This window comes from Papio anubis, chromosome 15 (assembly GCF_008728515.1).
Source record: "Papio anubis isolate 15944 chromosome 15, Panubis1.0, whole genome shotgun sequence".
NCBI classification, from domain to species: Eukaryota; Metazoa; Chordata; class Mammalia; order Primates; family Cercopithecidae; genus Papio; species Papio anubis.
The window spans coordinates 11185673-11208312 of NC_044990.1; the positions used below are offsets into that span (position 1 = coordinate 11185673).

Here is a 22640-nt window from a genome sequence, read left to right on the forward strand (position 1 = left end):
GTTGCCCAGGCTGGAGTGCCATGGCACAATCTTAGCTTACCACAACCTCCTCCTCCCACGTTCAAGCTATTCTCCTGCCTCAGTCTCCCGAATAGCTGGATTACAGGCATGTACCACCACACCTGGCTAATTTTGTATTTTTAGTAGAGATGGGGTTTCACCATGTTGGTCAGGCTGGTCTTGAACTCCTGAGCTCAGGTGATCCACCTGCCTTGGCCCCCGCGAAGTGAGCTGTGAGCCACCACGCCCGGCCAGGATTCACCATTCTTGATGCCATTAAGAACATTCGTGATTCATGAAAGGAAGTCAAAATATCAACATTAACAGGAGTTTGGAAGAAGGTGATTCCAATGGACGACTTTGAGAGGCTCAAGACTTCTGTAGGGGAAGTAACTGCAGATGTGGTAAAAATAGCAAAAGAACTAGAATTAGAAGTAGAACCTGAAGATGTGACTGAATTGCTGTAGTCTTATGATAAAACCTGAATGGATGAGGAGTTGCTTCTTATGAATGAACAAGTAAAGTTGTTTTTGTTGTTTGTTTTTGAGATGGAGTCTCACTCCGTCGCCCAGGCTGGAGTGCAATGGCATGATCTCGGCTCGCTGCAACCTCCACCTCCTACGTTCAAGCGATTCTCCTGCCTCAGCCTCCCGAATAGCTGGGATTACATGCCTGCGCCACCACGCCCGGCTAATTTTTGTATTTTTAGTGGAGACGGGGTTTCACCATGTTAGTCAGGCTAGTCTCAAACTCCTGACCTCAAGTGATCCACCCCCGTTGGCCTCCCAAAGTGCTGGGATTACAGGCATGAACCACCACACCCGGCCCAAACAAAGTTTCTTTAGGTGAAATTTACTCCTGGTGAAGATGCTGAGAACATTGTCAAAATGACAATAAAAGATTTACAATATTACACAAACTTAGTTTATAGAGCAGTGGCAGAGTTTAAGGTGATTGACTGTAGTTTTGAAAGAAGTTCCAAGGTGTATAAAATGCTGTCACATGCTACAGAGAAATATTTCATGAGAGGAAGAGTCAATCAATAAAGCAAACTTTGGCCGGGTGTGGTGGCTCACGCCTGTAATCCCAGCACTTTGGAAGGCCAAGGCGGGCAGATCACAAGGTCAGGAGATCGAGACCATCTTGGCCAACATAGTGAAACCCTGCCTCTACTAAAATACAAAAAATCAGCCGGGCATGGTGGCCCATGCCTGTAATCCCAGTTACTTGAGAGGCTGGGGTAAGGGAATCACCTGAACCTGGGAGGCAGAGGTTGCAGTGAGCTGAGATCGCGTCACTGCACTCCAGCCTGCTGACAGAGCAAGACTCCGTCTCAATAAATAAATAAATAAATAAATAAATAAATAAATAAAGCAAACTTCTTTATTGTCTTATTTTAAGAAATTGCCCCAATCACCCCAACCTTCAGCCACCATCACCCTGATCAATCAGCAGCCATTAACATTAAGGCAAGATCCTCTACCAGCAAAAACATAATTACTCACTGAAGGCACAGAGGATTGTTAGCCTTTTTTAGCACTAAAGTGTTTTTTAATTAAGGTATGTACATTTTTAGACTTAGTGTACTTAGACTACAATATTGTGTAAACATAATTTTTATAGGCATGGAGCAATCAAACAATTGACATGACTCACTTTATTGCAGATGTCTGGAACTGAATATTTCCAAGGTATACACGGTGTGTGTATTTATATGGGTATATGCACACACAGTGTTTAAATACTATATAAGTTTTAAATACTGTATATGTACAAACACAATGTTTAAAACCTATCTAGGTTTAAAATAAGAAGAAATGTGCTTTCAAATTTAAAACTACATACAAAATTAAGATATTCTAATATCTTGTTTTAAAATATTATTTCAGTAAATTTTAAACCTACTCCTATAGTAGGTAGTTGTATTTAACAGGCATGTGTGCGAAGAAAAACTAATCCTTCAAAGCTTCAGTTTTTTATAGTTTGTACCATGAGTGAGTTGGGAATGAAGAGGAAAAGCAAAGATGTTGAATAAATAACTTTCCAGGCCGGGCGCGGTGGCTCAAGCCTGTAATCCCAGCACTTTGGGAGGCCGAGGCGGGTGGATCACAAGGTCAGGAGATCGAGACTATCCTGGCTAACATGGTGAAACCCCGTCTCTACTAAAAAAAATACAAAAAACTAGCCGGGCGCGGTAGCGGGCGCCTGTAGTCCCAGCTACTTGGGAGGCTGAGGCGGGAGAATGGCGTGAACCCGGGGGGCGGAGCTTGCAGTGAGCCGAGATCGCGCCACTGCACTCCAGCCTGGGAGACACAGTGAGACTCCGTCTCAAAAAAAAAAAAAAACTTTCCAAAGTAAACAGGCATCATCAACTTGCATTACAAAGAGAAAAAAAACCTTTAATTTTATGCCAATTTTTTAATGTTCTTGAGATCAAATTGCAAAACTACCATCTTCCGTAGTATATTTTGAGACACTTAGAAGTAACACAGGTTTTCTTATGCTTTACTTTTTAACACTCTGGATCCTTTGGTTCCAATACCTTCGAGGGAAAATATCTTTTACTGCTGTAGCATTAATGCAAACATTAGTTTAAGATTATTCCTCCTCCTCAGAATTGTGTCTTCAGCACTTTCCCATGGCATGGAACCAAGAGTGGGAAAAACTTATTATTAGGACAGAGTCCTAGGTCACGATTACGTTTATTGAGCACTTAGGTGCTGGACTGTACTAAGCATTTTGTATACATTATTTCCACTTAATCTTTAAAATAAACCTTTAGGATGGCTATTATCTTCAGTCTCACAGATGAGAAAACTGAAGCACATAAAAGTCAATTAACTTGTCTATGTTCCTACAGTACACTGCAGAGCTGGCATTTGAACCCAGATCTTACTCACTCTTGAGCCTGATCTCCTGTATACTTTCCTTCTGTATGTATTCCCTATTTAAGTAGAACTTAAGTAGAAACCATTTTAAATGAAGTCTTAATCTTTTCTATAAGGAGAGCATCTCAGCGGTTGACACGTATCCAATGCATCCAGCTCCACAATCCCCTACACATACAGTGGAGTACAATGTCATCTATCCTATTTGAATTTACCAAGGTATTAAGCTTATGCTTAACCACACCCATAAGATCCTTTTTTTCTTTTTTTTTTTTCTTTTGGGATATAAAATTCCCCCAGCACCTAAATATAGTTTTAAAAACCTTTTTTTTTTTTTTTTTTGGAAACAGCTGCTGAATATGTCCAGGGAACTGAGTGACCTAAAGAAACACCTGAAGGAAGCCAGTGCAGTCATTGCAGCTGACCCTCTCTATTCAGAGGGTGTGTGGTCTGAGCCGACCTTCACGTCCACTGAAGCAGCCATCCAGTCCATGCTGGAGTGCCTGAAGAACAACGAACTCGGCAAAGCTTTGCGGCAGATCAGGGAGTGCAGGTGACTCTCCTATTTCTTGTAGAGGTGGTTGCAGGAAATGCGCACCTGGTTTTTACTCTGTCATGGTTGGATCTAGCCCACTACGGACAGCTAGATGTTTTACAGGTCTCTTCTCAGATCTTTACCAATGCCAAACCGGGAACGCTCAGCTTTCAGAACACTACATGTTGAAAGTGTGGGTGTTGGTTCTGGCCATTTGTCATCCCTAAAATGACAACATGCTGAAGCACTTCAAAATATACCTTCGTATAATTTTTAACTAACATTTGAATATATCCTTTTTGGTTTTGCCCCTACATCCTGATACTGTATTCACATTCATTGAAACTGGAAGGCTATAGCAAATAAGGTAAATGTTTTAGGAGTATTAGATTTCATTCTGATATTTTTATACTTTTTATATTTTATCAAAATATTCAATAATCTAAAATTGATTATGGTGATGTTTGCACAACTCTGAGTATACTAAAACCCACTGAATTGTGTACCTTAGATGAGTGAATTACCTAATAGGAGAATTCCATCTCATTGAAGCCTTTTCAAAAAGTAATATTCTTATATTAATGAAGACTCATAAGCTCCCAACTTTTTATAGTGCCTCTAATCTGTGCTATTATTTTTGACTGCAGAAGTCTGTGGCCCAATGACATCTTTGGAAGCAGTTCTGATGATGAGGTCCAGACACTACTGAATATTTATTTCCGTCACCAAACTCTGGGACAGACGGGTACTTATGCCCTGGTGGGGTCTAACCAGAGCCTGACCGAGATCTGCACCAAGCTGATGGAGCTGAATATGGAGATCCGGGACATGATCCGCAGGGCCCAGAGTTACCGAGTCCTCACTACTTTTCTTCCAGACTCCAGTGTTTCTGGCACTAGTCTCTGACAGGAGCCTCCTGTCCCCGCTGGGTTCCAAACTGGCAGTGCTGCCATGCTGGGGCGACGTCATTCGGTGTCTTCTCGGCCTTCAAAAGGCTTGGACAGACTGTTCTCCCTCTTGTTACCTGTAGGGCTTTTTCTAAAGAGGATGACAGAACTTCCAATGTGTAGCAATACTATAAGAACCAAGGTAGCTTAGAACGTCCTGGACAGACTCCACCCGTCACGCTGTGTGGCACAAATGTGTTACGTTTGACCGAGCATATGCAACTCACTACTGAAGAGGTGACTTCCGTTGCATACCAAAGCCGACTACACTGAACAGTACCTTCCTTTCTAGAAATGATTTTAGATTGGCAAAAGTGCAATGTTTTCTTCACTCAAAAAATTTTATATTCTCAAACATGTACATTCTTTCCCTTTCTTGTTCCGTTTTCTTTTCTTTTTTCTTTTTCCTTTCTTTGGTGGGCTGAGAAAGGGGCAGGCAACATGAAGCTGGCCACTGAAAACTGTAAGACGGTCAAACGCTGACAGCCTGTGTATGTGAAAAGGGAATTGTAAACGGACTGCAATGTAATGTACACTGTAATTTGAATACAATTACTGTATCTAAAAGGAGCTGCTATGAACTACCTTTCTTATGTTGTTAGGCTACTGTTTCTGAAAGCCCTGGATCTCTTTGCACCAAAAATGGTCCAGATAGACTCTTTTTAAGGATCTTGGCTGCTTTTTACTAGAAGGTTGCTTTTATGAGCATATTTATACTGCTGAAGGATGAGTGTTAATTTTAATTAACTTTGCCATTTTGTAGAGAAAACTATTCACAATATAAATTCCACGTCTTTTCACCTGTCAGGCATGCATATTTTAATATCTGTTTGGATAGCCAGAAGTAGAATCATAAAGGTAAAATACGAGTTGTTTCTTTGTTTCTTAAATGTCATATATTATGTGTAATATATATGTAAAGGGCCATTCTTAAGTTCTCTCCTTAAACTTAATGCTGTCAAGTGTTAGATGTGTGCATGTGAACTTGTTGCACAGCAGAAACATATTCAGAGTTTATCTATGTAACTTATTCACTCTGTAAATACATTTAAAGTTTTTGTGATGTAAGCTTAATTGATATTCTGTTCAGAACTTTCTTTAGACTAAAAAAAAAAAAAAAAAGAAGAAGAGCAAAATACATGTTGACCATGGACTTTATTTCTGGTTAATGAAAATGTTTGTCCTGGGCACACATGAAGTTCTGCATGTGGGTTGCCAAAGTAATAACCCCAAGGGGCACCCCTCACGTGTATGCTCTGAATGGCACCCATGGGGGTCATGCCATGCATGGCCCTGTGAAGCTGGAGGTAAGTATAATCTCTTTGGAAGTTGGCGTCAAAACTGTGAGCTTCAACCAATTCTGTGTAATCAACCAAAGAGAAAAATCAGAAAAAAGTGAGAGCTCTAATTCTCTATAACCTATAATTAGATTGTCATCCTTCAAATTTGGAAATTGATTCTATAGTGAGCAGGAGAAAGTAGTAGAGTTTTAATTGTATTACCAACACCTATCCGCTACCTACCCCACTAAGAAAACAGGAACACAGGGAGAAATATGTAACAATCTCAATTTTGCTGTCTTCCTACTCATATTTCACATGGACCAACAAATATAACTTGCTTTACTAGCATATGGCTACTGAATCATTGGCAGTAATATTCTAGGAGTATCCTGCAGAAGAGAGCCTAACCTAGGATTTTTTTAATGTTACCACAGATACAACTACTAGATTTTAATAATGTTCTGGACTGCTGACAACATATTTTTCTGATGATTTATTTTTTCAACTTGCCTGAAAGATGATTTGCTATGATTTGTAGAAAACAACTGAATCACGATCTCTCTGAAAAATACCTCATAAAATAAAGGTTTCTGTGGGTAACCACAGTACACAACTTTCAGAGAGTTTTGTTGGGAGCCACAGTAGAAAGAACAGATTCATCATGAATTGAATTTTCTACCATGCCTTCTTACCCAGCAGAGAACCACTGCAATGTTTTACTCTTAAGAAAGAAAGAAAAAAAAGATTTCAACAGTTCATTGCAATCTAAGATATTAACATAGGAAGCAGTGGTTTGTGTTTTTCTCAATTTTATTTTTAAAAGGAGATGTATTAATGTGAAAGATTTCTTCTACTTTTCCTCTATCTCTTCACCTCCTCTACTTTAAGTGGAGATGGGAAAAAATGTGTAGGATGCAGCCCCACTCCAGCAGAGCCCAGCAATAACTTAAGATCTACCAGTCAAATCTTGTTGGCTATTGCTCTGTGCCTGTTACTGAAGCATTAATGTTAATTGCCTTCCCCAGGGATACAAAGAAGTAGAAGTACCAAAGGAAAGGGTAGATATTTAACAGATGCCTCAGTGGTAAGAAAGATGCCTCCTTGTGTCTCACTGTTTTCTAGCACTGAAACATGATACACTTTGTATCCACCTGCAGAATAAAGCAATCTAGACAGGTGCTCTGTAACTTAGACACCACTTGATTAGAATTATAGTCTCCAAATATACTGTTTTAGAAAAGGCACTGCACATTTTTAGAGGCATGTGAATGTCATTCCCACCTCTAACCCATCTAACATTGGTGAGATGTTAAGAAAATGTGCTGGCGTTGCTGTGAAATCAAGATGCCTGTAATTGTAGGCATCACACACATGCATGAACATCCAGAGGGAGGTCTCAAGGCTCTTCTGGTTCCAAGTCCTAACAAACAATGATCTTTTCAGTGAACTGTAGAATTCTGGAAAGAATAAGGGTGGCTCCAGGCTGCTTACATCAATAACTTACACGTGCTTCCCGATGCCTGCCTTAACAACAAGAAAATTAGTGTCCACGGGTGAGTATTAGGGTGTGTTCATTGTATCTCAATGAAACTAGTTTTTAAAGATTTCAGTACATTTGTTTTAGATCAATTAATATTTGAATACCTATCATGACCCCGGATATTTCTTTGTTCAGTAGATATTTATTGCGTACCCACTCTGGGCTAGGCACTGTTTTAGAGGATACCGCAGCTATCAAAACAGATGTGGTCCGTGTTCCCATGAGGCTCCTACATTTGAGTGGAGGAAGATGTGCTTGTCTATGTTGGGTAATGATTAGTGCCATGAAGAACAAAACAGGGATACAGTGAGTAATGCGGACGGGGCTATCTTAGCTATCACTCTAATAGGGTGATGTCTGAGGAGACATCTGAATGATGTGGGGGATACAATGGATATCCAGGGAGAAGAGCATTCCAGCAAAGGGAAAAACACACGCAGAGACCCTGAAGGAGGAGCAGGATCACTTTGTCGAAGGGACAGCAAGGAAGCCAATGACCGGGTGAAATGAGTGAAGAGGGCATTCAGAGAGGACAGCCAAAAGCTCTGTGGGCCACAGCAGGACTTTGTCCCTTGCTGAGCAAGATGGGAAGCCAGTGAATGTTTGCGGGCAGGGTAGTGACATGCTGTGACTTATGTTTAAAAGGATTACTCCATTTGGGATGATGAAGAAAAGCTCTATAGCAAAAGTTCTGTTGTGGTGGTTATACAGCATTGTGTGTACTTAATGCCAATGAATTGTGTACTTTAAAATGGCAAATTTTTTGTTATATATGTTTTGCCACGATAAAAATAATTTTTTTAAAGGATCACGGTGGCTGCTATGTGCAGAATAGACTGCAGACAGGCAGAGGTAGAAGCAGGAAGACTAGAGAGACGGCTGTGGCAATAGTGTAGTCACCAGGCGATGCTGGCTTGGGCTAGGGTACTAGCAACGGAAGTGATTAGTTGTGGGCATGTTTTGGAAATAGTTCAGAGCTAAAGCTGACAGGGCTTACCAATGACACATGGAATGGGAGAGAGTTTGGCCCAAACCACTGGAGGAATGGAGTTGCCACTAACTGAGATGAGGGAATGCATGTTTGGGAGGTAGAAATCAAGATTATTCTTCAAACATGTTAACTTTGAGATGTCTGATATCCAAGACAAGATGGTGAGTAAACAGGTGGATATGTGAGTCTGTTGTTGAGGAGCAAAGTCTGGGCTAAAGACATACATATGGCCGGGACTGGGATTGCTCATAAAAATTAGAGTGCAGGTAATGGGCTCAAAATCTCAGATGCACATTAAATCATGTCGAGGATTTAAAACCCCAACACCCAGACTTCCTCTTAATTGATTTAATTGGTCTGAAGCTGTGCTCAAACTCCAGCGCTGTTTAAGATTCCCCAGATGATTCTAATCCACTGCCAAGATTGCAACATTGCTTTCTCCGTCTCAGACCTAAGAATCACCCCAGGGTATTTGTCAAAAATGCAGAATCCCTCAGGTTGACCCCTCTAGAGACCAATTTGGTAAATCCAGCGCAGGATCCCTCAAATCAGCATTGCAACAGCCACACTCCACTCTGAAAGACACTGAACTGGGAAAAACTTCCTACATAGCAAAGTGCTCTTTCTTCTAAAGCATACCCCCAATTGATTTTCCACGTAGGCTGCTGGTGTAGTGATTCTACCCAAATCTGCCATGGATCTTTTTGTAACTTTGTTTCCTACTCGAGGTCACAGTGAGTGAGTGGCTAGAATTTACTGCATCCACTTACAGATCAGTTTCCTGGCAGATGCCTGCTTGTCTGTCACCATCTTCTGTAATCCAGATCCCTCTTTTAGCAGCAAACTTGCATGAATATTGTATTCGAATTTCAGATTCCAAGAACTTGGGCCACCTGGTGCGAACTTCCAGGCGCTCCTTGGCCAGGAGAATGAAGAGATTCCTCCTGGTCCCCTTTACTATGTCCAACCCTTCTCTCCTCATCTCTATTTCAAAAGGCCCAGAGGCTTCGAAATTCTTGCCATCTGGCTGTACTAGCCACCTCCTTCCCCAACCCCATCACTGTCATCCACAGCAGTGGCTGTGACTCTCAGCTGCATTAGAAGCACTGGGGAACCTTTTTAAAAATCCTGAGGCTTAGGCCTCCCTGCCGATCCCTTAAATCCTTTGTAACGCTCCTCTGATGATTTTGAATTGCAGCCGGGCTTGGGAACTGCTGACCTAAAGCCCTCCTGCTTCCTGCCCTTTATTCATTGGAGAGACTACAGCTTCTTGCTCACCCCAGCTTCCGATGTCATTTCCAGGACTTCAGGAGTCTTGTGTATAACCTGTACGAAATCTTTTTTCTCTCATCCTGTTAACATTCTTACCTCCAGGCATTTTCACTCTGTTCTACCCAGTGATATCTGAGGAGAGATCTGAATGAAGTGGGGGATACAATGGATATCCAGGGAGAAGAGCATTCCAGCAAAGGGAAAAACACACGCAGAGACCCTGAAGGAGGAGCAGGATCACTTTGTCGAAGGGACAGCAAGGAAGCCAATGACCGGGTGAAATGCCATCCAATTTCCTGGCTATACCAAAACCTGATCCATAGCAGTAAGTGAACCAGGTCCAGAATCCCACCTTCAGGCCCCCTACTCAGGAATTTTCCCAGTTCCCCTTTACTCCAGCCCCCACCCCTCTAACAATTCTCCCGTCATGAATATCAGTCTGTGGCCCTCACATGTCTTTACTCCCCTTTGGAGCATGTTTAAATTCCATGGGTCATTATAATCCCTCCCTTGCTGACATTCACAAGGGATGCCCTACCCCTGTCTTACTCAGCTGGTTCAACCTCAAGTCTGGTTGAACCTAAAACTGACTTTTCCCACAGCTGCACCAGAAGTGTGACATTACGAAGATGAAGATATTACTAGAATGCAAGTCACACATGTAGTGTCACACAAACAATGACACTGGTAATGTTACATTTCTAGTAATATCTTCACTACTAGAAGTGTCTTCATTACTAGAAGTGTGACACTAGTATGCGACTGCAACCAGGAAAGTCTCAAATCTCAACACTATCGGACAATCTTGTAATACACTTATGCCTTCCTGATCATTTCAGTTTCCTAATGCCTGAGACAGTTATTTCTCGTATTTTCCTCTCTCCTCAGCATCCTGTCTCAGCTGATGGCTTTGCTTCATAATTCATTGAGTAAACACATGAGTCTCACCTTCCCCACCAAAAATATACTTATCTTTAACTAGCCCTATATTCTAGGTGCTTCATCCTTTTCTAATCAAAGGAATATCACTGCTCCCCTCAGGGGCCAATTGCTCCACTGGCGCTCTGGACCCCATCTCTGCTGCCTGTTCAAGGGCTTTGCTCCTGCAGACATTCCCCTCTCTGCTCTGCCATCAGCTTCTCTAAATGATTCCCTTTAATATGCCAACATACTCAGTGCCTCCCCTTTCCCCAAATGCCATTCTACCTATCACCAGTTTCTCTGCTTTCTTACAGCAAAACATCTAGGAAGTACTACTTCTCTTCACTATTTGGACTTTAACACTGCTTCCATCCACACCATTCCATGGAAACTTCTCTCTTCAGCCTCACCCGTCACCTCCATACTGCCAAATCCAATGGACCTGTCGTCACCTTTCTCGACCTCCCAGCAGGATTTGACTCAGTTGACCTTCCTTCCTTCTGGAAATACTGTTTCTTCTTCATTTTCATCTCCTCATCCTCTTCCTATCCCTCTTGAGCTCACCTTTCATCTAACCTCTAAGTTCCTGCTACTCCAAGTATAGTCTGGGGAACCAGCAGCGTTGATGGCATCTGGGAGCTTCCTAGATTTGCAGTCTCAGACCCCAGACCTACTGAATCAGAATCTTCATTTAACAAGCTCACCCAGTGACTCCTGGGATGTTAAGGTTTTAGAATCATTGCTCTAAGTGTTGGTATGCCCCCAGAGCCCTGTGTTGTACTCCCTTCTTTCCCGCTTCTGTGAAACTGTATTTTTAAATTTTTTTATTTCCATAGGTTGTTGGGGAACAGGTGGTGTTTGGTTACATTAGTCAGTTAATTAGTGGTGATTTGTGAGATTTTGGTGCAGGTGATTCCATCCAGGCCCATGGTTTTAAAAACTATTTATCTCCAAATCTATCCCTAACTCTGACTTACCTCCCAAATTCCAGATACATATACCCAGTAGGCTACATGACATCTCCATTCGGATGTCTCCAGCACTTCAGACTTATGTTGAAAACAGAAGACCTTCCCCACATTACTAAATAGCTCCACTAAAATAAGAGGTAAATGTATCGAGCCCTCAAAGTGACAGGCACTAATTATTCTAAGTGAGGAACATGCCTCAACTCCTTTAGTTCCTATCTCTTGGTGGTGTGAGGACTATCATCATCTCCATTTTACAGATAGGTAAACTGAGGGGTAGAGAGTGACTTGCCCAAAATTATCTCTTAAGTACGGCAGCCAGGATTTGCAGGTAGGTAACCTGACCCCAGAACATGCCTCCTACCTGGTATAGCTCTCAATTCCATTCACCCTACAGCTCAAAGCACAATATTAAGAGTCACTGTTTATTTCCTCCATCTTCCACTGCCAGCCCTGCACATTTTCAAACATTACCTTAAACCCATGGATTTCTCTTCCTCTCCCTGGCCACCACCCTTGTCCAAGCCATCAGTTTGCTCATGTGTTCATTAACCTCCCAACCGGTCTCCCTCTAAAGTGAGCTTTTTGAACTGAGAATGTGTCTGCACTGTTGAAAGCCCCTCATGGGCTGTCATTTGCTTAAACATGGCCTTGAGAACCCTTTGTGATCAGAGCCCTGTCTTCTGCAGCCTCATGCCCCACGTCAGCCCCAGGGGGATCCTATTCCTCAGCCCCTCAAGGCCTTTGCTCCTGCTGTTCCCTTAGATCAAAACCATCTTCTCCCAGCTCCCTTCATCCTGCAGGTCTCAATCTCATGTCACCTCTTCCCAGCCACCTTGTCTAAAAGATTACTCTCATAGCACCCTGTTTCCTTCATGGCATTTATCACATTCTGAACTTGAGAAGTATAAATGTAATTGTGAAAGCATGAAGCAAGTCCTACTCTACCTGGTTTAAATCCTGGCACTCTGCTCTGGCCTCTCTGTGCCTCCATCTCCTCAGCTATGAAAAGCTACAATAGCTCCTACTTCATATGGCTGCCGTGGTGAGTTATAGCAATGCACGGCACATGCTAAAGGCTGCTTCAGCATTTGCTATAGTTGTGCATACTTGAAGGAAGGACCTTGCCCCTTCATCATCTCTATATATAACACTTAGAACCAGTGCTTAGAACATCCGACTTATACAAATTTGTCAAAAGAATGGCTATTTTTCTTCATTAGTTCCCCTTCATATAAGTGACAGTATCTACCATTTCCCAATGCCATATATTGATGTTTTCACACTAGGATCACCAATTAATGTGGCTTCATGGTCTAGTGCACATGCATTTATTTTATTCTATTCACATTGTACAATTGTTACACAACCTACAAAAAGTACAAAAGCCTAGCCGTTTTCCAATGCCAGGTCAGAGCCAAGTTGCAAAAAAGGAATACAGCACAGTCAGTTACAAGAAGAGCTCAGAGGTCCTGTACAAGTCACACTGTACAAGTTACATCACATGTTTAAAGCTGTAAATATTGCCACAGGAGAATCTCTTGTCTTTGCAGCGACCACACAATTCTTGTCGATGAGGCCTCCTTAGATCGATGTGTCTTTTCTTTTGAGGACAGGAACAATGAGACTTTGAGCAGGTCTTTAGGAAACAAGGAAGAGTTTGGACACTAAATGATCGGTTTAGTGTTTCAAATGTAATCCTCAAATCACAGTACTGCTCCCTATTACCCTGTCCCTGAAATCTTCATCCTCTGAGTCCTACACGAAGGCCAAGACCAAGTTGTACAAAATTACTTGTATCATATTAAATGTCAAATATATTTTCAAGATGATCACAGAAGATATTCAAGAGAATGCTGTGGAGCCAATCAAGACAACATAATATAAAAGAAGAATTTAAGAGTTTTGTAGAATTTCTTCACTCTGTAGATTTTTATATTTGTAGCTGAACCAGTCAAGGCAACATAGTGTAAGAGAAAAAAATTAATCAAGAGTTTTATAGAGTTTCTTCACTATTTAGATTTTTAGATTTGTAGGCAGGTCAGGGTGAGTGGCAGTGGGTAGGAATTAAGTGAACATTTAAAAAAGACTAGAGCGGATGTTCTCAACCAGGGGTGATTTTACTCCATCTCCAACCCTAGTGGATATTTGGCAATGTCTGAATATATTTTGGGTTGTTAAAACTGGGAGAGAGGGGTATTCTGGAGGAAACCAATGTTTCTTTCCAGTCGTGCCCAGTCTTTACTAGGATATAAAACAGTGCCTTTCGACCATTATCTCATTTCTGTCTTCCAATAATTAAAACTAATATCCTATGGAAACTGGTACATTACCCTGGTTCCATCCCCCCAACCCTGCCAATCTTTGACATTGATAATCACTGTTCTATTTTCTACATGTCCCATAGCCACACGGAATAAGTCAAGATGTACTTTTTTTTTTTTTTTTTTTTTTTTTTTTTTGGAGACGGAGTCTCACTCTGTCTCCCAGTCTGGATGGAGTGCAGTGGTGAGATCTTGGCTCACTGCAACCTCCATCTCCTGGGTTCAAGCAATTGTCCCTGCCTCAGCTTCGTGAGTAGCTGGAATTACAGGCACTCACCACTAGGCCCAGCTAATTTTTGTATTTTTTAGTAGAGATGGGGTTTCACCATGTTGGCCACGCTGGTCTTGAATGCCTGACCTGAGGTGATCTGTCCGCCTTGGCCTCCCAAAGTGCTGGGAATACAGGCGTGAGCCACCACGCCTGGCCAAGATGTACCTTTTTGTATTGTGAAAATAGACATTTTTATTATTCTAATTGCAGTCTTAAACATGATTTAATCAAACTGTTCTGTTGAAGAATATGCCTCCTTATAAGAAAATTCTAACAAATAAAACTCACATGGTGTTTACTATGTGCCTAGCACTCTCTTAAGCACTTTATATATATGAATTCATTTAATTCTCACAACATCCTTACAAAGAAAGGCTCAATAAAATAAGGATTTACCCTAAAGGTAGATTTCTGCTTCTGGAAATGGTGGATTAGGTAATTCTAACTAAGTCTCCTGGATGACTACAAAAGCTGAGCTAAAAATAACTATTTGGATCACTGAGAAATTATCAGAGCATTAGAGATGAAAACTCAGAAATAGGTGAGTGCTTGATATCTGGGACTGTTTACTCTCACTATAGATTTTTCACATGTGATAGCTAGCACTCAATCAACAATAACTAGGTACTGTATATGAGGAGACAGAACAACATACTTGAAAGCCAAGAGGACAGCAATAGACTCACAGGGTATTGAGTTAATGGAGTTCTCTGACACAGATTTTAAAATCACTAAGTGCTAATATGTTCAAGGAAATAAAACTAATATTTCCAGCAGAAAAATTGAAGTTTTCTTCTAAAGAAATAAAAATTCTGGAACAGAAAAATACAACAAATAAAATCAATAGTTCAATGGATGTTTTAATCACAGATTAAAAAGAGCTGCGATGAGAAATAGAAATGGAAGATGGTTTAGTAGATAATATTCAGCCTAAAGCAAGAAGAGCTAAAAGCATAGAAAATATAGATAAGCACAATAAGCACATAAGAGACAGAAAGAAATATGGTGCAAAGGTCTAGTATGAGTAATTGGAAGAAAGAAGGAATAGGAGCAGAAGTAACATTTGAAAAGATAACAGTTGATAATTTCTCAAAAGGACTTAAAATCTTTAAGCTGCAGTTTCAAGAAACACTGTGAAACTCAAGCAGGACAATTACAAAGAAACTACAACTAGGCATATCATTGTAAAACTGCTGAAAAACCAAGGCAAAGAGAAGTAAGCAAATTTAAGAAGAGGAAAGAGAAGAGAAGATTACTTCAAAAGAGATGCAGTAAGAGCTACGTTGTTTCATAGAAACAATGAAATTCAGATCCTTAAAGGGCAGAAAGAACTATTTCCAACCTAGAAATTCTATGCCCAGTGAAAATATCTCTTAAAAAGGTATCCAAGGCTGGGCACGATGGTTCATGCCTATAATCCCAGTACTTTGGGAGGCCGAGGCAAGTGGATAACCTGAGGTCAGGAGTTCGAGACAAGCCTGGCCAACACGTAGAAACCCCGTCTATACTAAAAATACAAAAATTAGCCGGGCGTGGTGGCACGCGCCTGTAGTCCCAGCTACTGGGAAGGCTGAGGCAGGAGAATCACTTGAACTCAGGAGGCAGAGGTTGCAGTGAGCCGAGATCATGCCACTGTGAGACGAGATCATGCCACTCCAGAGGTTGCAGTGAGCTGAGATCATGCCACTCCAGCCTGGGTGATGGAGCAAGACTCTATCTCAAAAAAAAAAAAAAAAAAAGATATCCAGACAAAATAGAATTTGTCACCTCCAGACCAATACTATGGAAAACATTAAATTTCAAGTCAAAGGAAAGTGGCCCTAGAAACAAGAAGATACAAAGAATAACAGAAATAATGTGTAGCTAAAACTAAATGAATACTGAGTATACACAACAATCTTATAAAATTTTAAATATAAGTAAAATAAGTATACAATAATAGCATATAAGTTAGGATGTAGTTAGAGTGTTCTGGAGTCATTGCATTGTCTGTGAAAGGCAAGATTAGGCCAAGGGCAGTGGCTCACGCCTATAATCCCAACACTTTGGGAGGCCGAGGCGCGTGGATCATGAGGTCACGAGTTTGAGACCAGCCTGGCCAACATAGTGAAACCCTGTCTCTACTAAAAATACAAAAATTAGCCAGGCGTGGTGGTGGTGGGCCCCTATAGTCCCAGCTACTTGGGAGGCTGAGGGAGGAGAATCACTTGAACCCGGGAGGCGGAGCTTGTAGTGAACCAAGATTGCACCTGCACCACTGCACTCCAGCCTGGGCGACACAGCAAGACTGTCTCAAAAAAAAAAAAAAAAGGCAACATTAACAATTTAGACTTTGACAAGTCAGACAGTCATGTTTTTTCTATGGTAACCATCAAAAGGACATTAAAAAATGATAGAAAGGAAAATGAAATATTAAAAAAAATTCAAGTGAACACAAGAGAAAAGAAAAAGGGGTGGAGTAAAAAGAAAATACATTTAAACCCAGTTTAATAAGTAGTTATATCAAACATCAGACTGAGAATGTCAGACTAGAAAATCAGAGGATGAATCACTTATAAGCTAGTTTTCAAAATATCATATATTTTATTTATTTATTTATTTATTTTTGAGATGGCGTCTTGCTGCGTCACCCAGGCTGGAGTGCAGTGGCACCATCTCGGCTCACTGCAACCTCCACCTCCCATGTTCAAGCAATTTTTCTGCCTCAGCTTCCTGAGTAGCTGGGACTACAGGTGCCCGCCACCACGCCCGGCTAATTTTTGTATTTTTAGTAGAGACGGGGTTTCACCATATTGGCCAGGCTGTTCTCAAACTCCTGACCTCATGATCCGCCCACCTCGGCCTCCCAAAGTGCTGGGATTACAGGCGTGAGCCACCACGCCCAGCCCATTTATTTCTACTAATTATAGAAAAAGAAGAAATATTGTTAACTAAGGACTTAGATTTAAAAACATATTGATTACAAAAAGCAAGTTAAGGATCTCACCCAATTCTGTGAATTTCTAAACATTGGAGACACCATAGAATCCAGTCAGAGCTCTGATACTATCCATCTAAACTTGGGAAAGTTATTTTTGAACTTAGCGTTCAGATGTATAAAATGGAAATAACATCTCCCACAAAGATTAGATGACAGGAGGTAATGCATGTAAAGCACTATCTCAAAATGTGGCATGTAGTAAACAATTAATAGCAGTTACCTTTTACATTACTACATTCTAACTATGCTGAGGGTGTCAGAGGACAAACACACACACACCCCATAAGGCAACTTGAAATAGTGAATCTTCCCCTCTTTCCCTTCCAAAAAGATGCAAACTAGAATTTATGCTTCCATTTTTCTAAAATACAACATTTCAAACATACAGAACACTCCTATACCAATATCCAGCTATATCAAATCCTAACATTTTGTCACAGAGGCTTCATTTTAGGAATGAAACATTATAGACACAATGGAAGTGTTTCATATGCTCACCTGACATTGGATTGCTTCTACTCGATAAGGGTTAAAACTCTTTTGGCATTTACAACAGAGTTGTTTGAAATAAACCTAAAGAGAAATATGTTTTTTTCAAAATACAAGCTTTTATACATACCCACACCCTGCAGAGGCTCCCAGTTCTTAATTTCAGTAATCCATTCCCTTGCCTTGTATCTTGCTTTTACCAACCTCTACCCTTGAGGTTTCAAGGTATACTAGTTCTTACTAATCACTTTTTCTTTGAATCTAATTTTCCTTACCCGTAAAATTGGAATAATAACCTCCGCCTCCTGGGTTCAAGCGATTCTCCTGCCTCACCCTCCCGAGTAGCTGGGATTACAGGTGCCCGCCACCACACCTGGCTAATTTATTGTCTTTTTAGTAGAGACTGGGTTTTGCCATGTTGGCCAGGCTAGTCTCGAACTCCTGACCTTAAATGATCCACCCGCTTCGGCCTCCCAAAGTGCTGGAATTACAAGCCTGAGCCACTGCACCCAGCTGGAATACCATTATTAATACTTACTTTTTCCATAGTTCTGAAAACTCCCCAATAATGTACACCAAGTACCACAGTAGATACTCAATGGGAAGTGGCCGTCATACTTTTTGTCCTTGTCTTTTAGCTCTTACATGTTTCATTTTTCAGTATTTCCCGGCTTAAACTTTAAATTACTTGTGGTTACCTATCAATACCACCTGCTTTCAAGGTTTTGTGCAATTTCCTGTGCACATTTTCTCCCTGCCTTGCTTGGTGAACTCTTCCTCCTATTTATTCTTTAAAATCCTGCTTGGACATCAAGCTGTCTTCCCTCAGACAGGGCTAATCCCCTCCTTCCTGTGCTATCTCTGTACTGCTTCCATATGAAGGATGCTACTGCACGTATTGCCAAATTACATTTTGTTTCCATCACTCCTATCAAAATAAATTCCTTGAGAACGAGTTCTATGTTTTGTTCTTTGTATCCTAGTGCCTTGGAATGTTTGAATTAAACTCGTTTTTCTTCTGGCAAGAGAAGGAAGTAAATTGAACTTCAACTTTAAAAATCTATTCCCTCTCTAGGTCTCTAGTAAATAGCTCGTGTGAGAAGTCAGGTTTTCATCCGGAACTCAATGCCTCTTTGCCCTCTCTCTCCACAGTCCTTTGGCCAGTAAGGCAATTTCTAAACATGCGATAGTACAGGGCGTTCACACTCAAATGCAATAACATCGGGCCATGTAGACTGTTGCAAAACGAGGTGCACAGGGCGAGGAAAAGAAGAGGAAGCCTCAGGGGCAGCCTGCTGTTCTCAGTCTCAAACAAGGGTCTCTACTGACCAGAGCCTACGGGATTCATGAAGATAAAGAAATGCAGAATTTCATGTGAAGTCTTTTCCAATCCTAATATGTTGGCAATTAAATTAGGAAGGGGGCAAAGGAAACCTTAGGCGTAGCCTAAGTCTCTTACTGGCAAATCTTTACAGTAAGTTTTTTCACTTATTGCTCCACCTTGTGGACAAACAGTGGAAATTTCCTAGCGCTAAGGCCCAGACCTATTCCAAGCACACCAACTAAAAAACGGTTACAAAAACTTCCAGCGTACACAAGGACAAAAGCTCATCTAAGTAACCTGACATTTTGTCAACTATAACGCCAGAGTATGGTTCGGAAACTCGGGTCCGATTCAGTTCCATTCGTTCACTGAGCACTTCCGGTACACTTGGCACTGGGGATGCCACCAAGATCAAGACAAGACTGTGACAGTCATGCTCCCTCAGGAATCAGATTCTTCCTCGCTTAACGTCTGTGCCCACCCCATCCTCCTCTCACCTCCTACTCATTTTACTTACCTTGTTCGTTCCGGAAATGCACCACACGTAAGCACTCTCCCACCTGGTCTTACAATCTTTACAGTGAAAATAGCCATATTTGGGTTCCAAAAACTGAAAAGAAAGAAGAAAAGTACTTTACCGTCATGCAAGGGGAAAAAAGCCAGATCCTTCTTTACGACTTTGTATAAGGAAAAAAAAAAATGACTTCTTTAACCTCACTTGTATCTATTCTCAAGACTACTGCATTAATTCAGTTTCTCATCTCTCATAAAGATTACTCTGGGATTCTTTTTGCTGCCGTCTTTGGTACTTTTCCAATCCATTTTCCACAATGCTACCGGCACAATCTTCCCAAAACGAAAGTCTGATTTCATATATCACAGACTCGAAGCCCTTCTTCGTCTCCAAACCCCCCAGTAGCAGTAGTTGCCAGACTGTTGGTTTTCACAGGCTTAGTTGGGTTGGCACCTATTTTACCCAAAACTTACCAAACATACAGGCCACGTGAAATGCATATTTTCAGAGCTCCCTCTCCTTCACCAAGTACATGGAAGAACAGAGAGAAGATTTTGCTCTTATTGCCCCCATAGATGGAAAAGGAGGGAGAGGATGGGGCAGGTCGAGGACTAAGAAGAGGGAACAGAGGATCCACCTGGAAGTTGGGCCTCCGGAGAGGCTCCGTGGCGGCGTCTCCCGGCACCTGCTTGCTCTTCGTTTCCTGAGGGCACAGGGCGTCTTTCTCCCCCGATTCCTCCGGCTGCCCAGGTTTCTCCGGCCTGTCAGCTTCTGACCTCGGTGGTGATGGCTGCGGCTGGCTGGCCCCCTCAGGGCCTGGGAGCGCCTTGCTCTCCGCGTGGTCCCCATCTCTCCGCAGGCGGATCAAGCTCCTGCGGCCGGTGCCAGGCGAAGTGACCCCGCAAGCTGGCAAGGCCTCCCGGGGGTCTCTGCCGTCCCAGGGGGAGCAGCTGCTGAGGGTGCGAGGCCCCAGCGAGCACTGCACAGCCTTGTCCACCCGCGGGCTCACCTGCACGCCCACCTCCTTGGTGTTGGGCTTGCACAGCCGCGGGCTCAGGCTGGGGTTCATCTGGGAGAGGATGGCCTTAAGCTGCGCCCTCTTGTAAGGGTCCATGCAGTAGTCAGGGGCGTTCGCGGGCACCAGCAGCCCTGGCCTGGCCAGAAAAGTGGGGGGACCCATATTTTGCCTCCAGTCGGGCTGTTTGTGCCCTGAGAGTCCAGGCTGGCCCAAAGGCACTGTGTTTCCATAACCCTGGTACAAGCCATAGGGAACACGGACAAAGCGCTCCATCCGCTCAGCAGGTGCTAAGGCGCAGCCTAATATCCTAGCCAGTTTGTTTGTGTCCTTATTTTGCCTTCCTCCTTCATCCGCCCCTTCTTTCTCCTGATCAGGTTCGTTCACATTCATTCCTGGCTTTTCCATTTATTTCAGATTCTAATGGGAGCTGCCGCCTATTACCCTGATTGAGGGAGAGAAGCTCTATCTACAGATGTCTAATTGCCACCTGATTCCTACCTAATTGCTTTTCCCTACCTCTTCAATTCACTGCTCAGGGAATCTTTTTTTCAAAGCTGTTTTTCATTTCCAGCTTATTCACACATTTGCTTTAATTAATGATTAATTCATATATTCCTGTAGTGACCATTCTAAAGATCCTTTGTAAGGTAATGTGGTAATGTTAGGTAATATTTTAAGGTACAGCCATTATGGACAACAGTATGAGGTTCCTTAAAAAAATCAAACAGAAGTACCAGATAATCCAGCAATCCCACCACTGGGTATTTACCCAAAGGAAATGAAATCAATACCCTGAAGAGATATCTTTACTTCCTTGTTCGTTGTAGCATTACGCACATTAGCCACGTTATGGAAACAACCTAAGTGTCTGTTAACAGATGAATGGATAGAGAAATTGTGGCACGTATTTATACAATGGAATATTATTCAGCCTTAAAACAGGAGATCCTGGCTGGGCGCAGTGGCTCTCACCTGTAATCCCAGCAGCTTAGGAGGCCAAGGCAGGTGGATTCACCCAAGGTCAGGAGTTCGAGACTAACCTGGCCAACATGGTGAAACCCTGCCTCTAATAAAAATACAAAACTCAGCCGGGTGTGGTGGCATGCTCCTGTAAGCCCAGCTACTCGGGAGGTTGAGGCTGGAGAATTGCCTGAACCCGGGAGGCGAAGGTTGCAGTGAGCTGAGATCACGCCACTGCACTCCAGTCTGGGCAACAGAGAGAGCAAGACTCCATCTCAAAAAACAAACAAACAAACAAACAAAAACAGGAGATCCTGCCATTTGCAACAACATGGGTGAAACTGGGGGACATTATGCTAAGTGAAATAAGCCAGATAGAAAACTACTGCATAAACTCACTGATATGTGGAATCTGAAAAAGTCAAATACATAGAAGCAGAAAGTAGAAGGGTGGTTACCAGGGACAGGAAGTTGGGAGGGATGGAGAGAGACTGATCAGAGCCTAAAATGTTACAGTTAGGTAGAATGAATGAGTCTAGAGATCTAATTTACAGCATAATGACTATGGTACTGTATTTTATACTGGAAAATTTCAAAGAGAGATTTCAGGTCCTCTCACCACACACAAAAGAAAGGTAATTATGTGAAGAGATGGATATGTTAATTGCTTGACTGTAGTAATCATCTCACTATGAACATATATCAAAATATCATGTCGTGCACATTAAATATATACAACTTTTAGGAAATAATGGTTTTTGGGGTTTTTGTTTGTTTGCTTGTTTGAAATGGAGTCTCCTCGCTCTGTCTCCCAGGCGGGAGTGCAGTGACATGATCTCGGCTCACTGCAATCTCCACCTCCTGGGTTCAAGCGATTCTCCCATCTCAGCCTCCCGAGCAGCTGGGATTACAGGCACATGCCACCACACCCAGTGAATTTTTTGTATTTTTAGTAGAGATGGGGTTTCATCATGTTGGCCAGGTTGGTCTTGAACTCCTGACCTCAGGTGATCTGTCCACCTCAGCCTCCCAAAGTGCTGTAATTACAGGCGCGAGCCACCATGCCCAGCCGGAAATAATGTTTTTAATAAAAATTAAAGCATATTGTAAATTGAATACAAATAGTACATTGAGCAGCTGCACTAGAAGATAATAAGTAAGAAACTCTATTATGGTAGAGCTAATGAGTGGCAAGTCCCTGGTACAAAGAGAACAAGAAACATAAAGGTATGGGGGGTGTATATAATGAGAGAAAATGTATTTCTGAGACTTGTGTGAAACGCCACGGGTTCTCACTAGCCCACTCCTAGTGAGACACCCTTCCCCCCAAAAAAGGGGACAAAGCAAATTGTTCTGATTTATAGGGTGAATAAATCACAGGTTAGTTAAGTGTATGAAGTCAAACAGACTAGAAT

General features: G+C 42.1%; 2 protein-coding genes across 8 annotated transcripts in view; one reads left to right on the top strand and one right to left on the bottom strand.

Moving 5' to 3' along the window:
* Positions 1 to 5528, top strand: part of FRY (FRY microtubule binding protein) — a 269947-nt gene extending 264419 nt beyond the window's left edge. For 5 of the 7 annotated variants that reach the window (XM_003913738.5, XM_009191740.4, XM_021929371.2 and 2 more), the window contains 2 exons: positions 3239 to 3441; positions 4071 to 5528. In XM_003913738.5, coding sequence (XP_003913787.3) covers positions 3239 to 3441; positions 4071 to 4329 — 462 coding nt within the window. In that variant the 3' untranslated portion in view covers positions 4330 to 5528. The remainder of the gene's footprint in view (positions 1 to 3238; positions 3442 to 4070) is intronic. The other 2 variants (XM_017951077.2, XM_009191743.4) reach the window with 1 other exon arrangement.
* A 7133-nt stretch (positions 5529 to 12661) lies between these two features.
* On the bottom strand, positions 12662 to 21211 carry ZAR1L (zygote arrest 1 like). The gene is made up of 4 exons (XM_003913739.5): positions 19885 to 21211; positions 19251 to 19343; positions 17419 to 17493; positions 12662 to 12984 (listed from the first exon to the last, which is right to left on the bottom strand). Exons 1-4 carry the CDS (start codon positions 20668 to 20670, stop codon positions 12841 to 12843), a joined length of 1098 nt encoding a protein of 365 aa, XP_003913788.2. The 5' UTR covers positions 20671 to 21211; the 3' UTR covers positions 12662 to 12840.
* Positions 21212 to 22640: the final 1429 nt, after the last annotated feature.

What these genes read in the sequence shown, in the direction of transcription:
- ZAR1L (XM_003913739.5), bottom strand. Translation starts at nt 20,670, where the DNA reads ATGGAAAAGCCAGGAATGAATGTGAACGAACCTGATCAGGAGAAAGAA. An exon ending in GCATTTCCGGAACGAACAAG is followed by an intron (nt 17,494 to 19,250) that starts GTAAGTAAAATG and finishes ATTTCTCTTTAG; the next exon opens with GTTTATTTCAAACAACTCTG. An exon ending in TAGAAGCAATCCAATGTCAG is followed by an intron (nt 12,985 to 17,418) that starts GTGAGCATATGA and finishes TGTTTCCTAAAG; the next exon opens with ACCTGCTCAAAGTCTCATTG.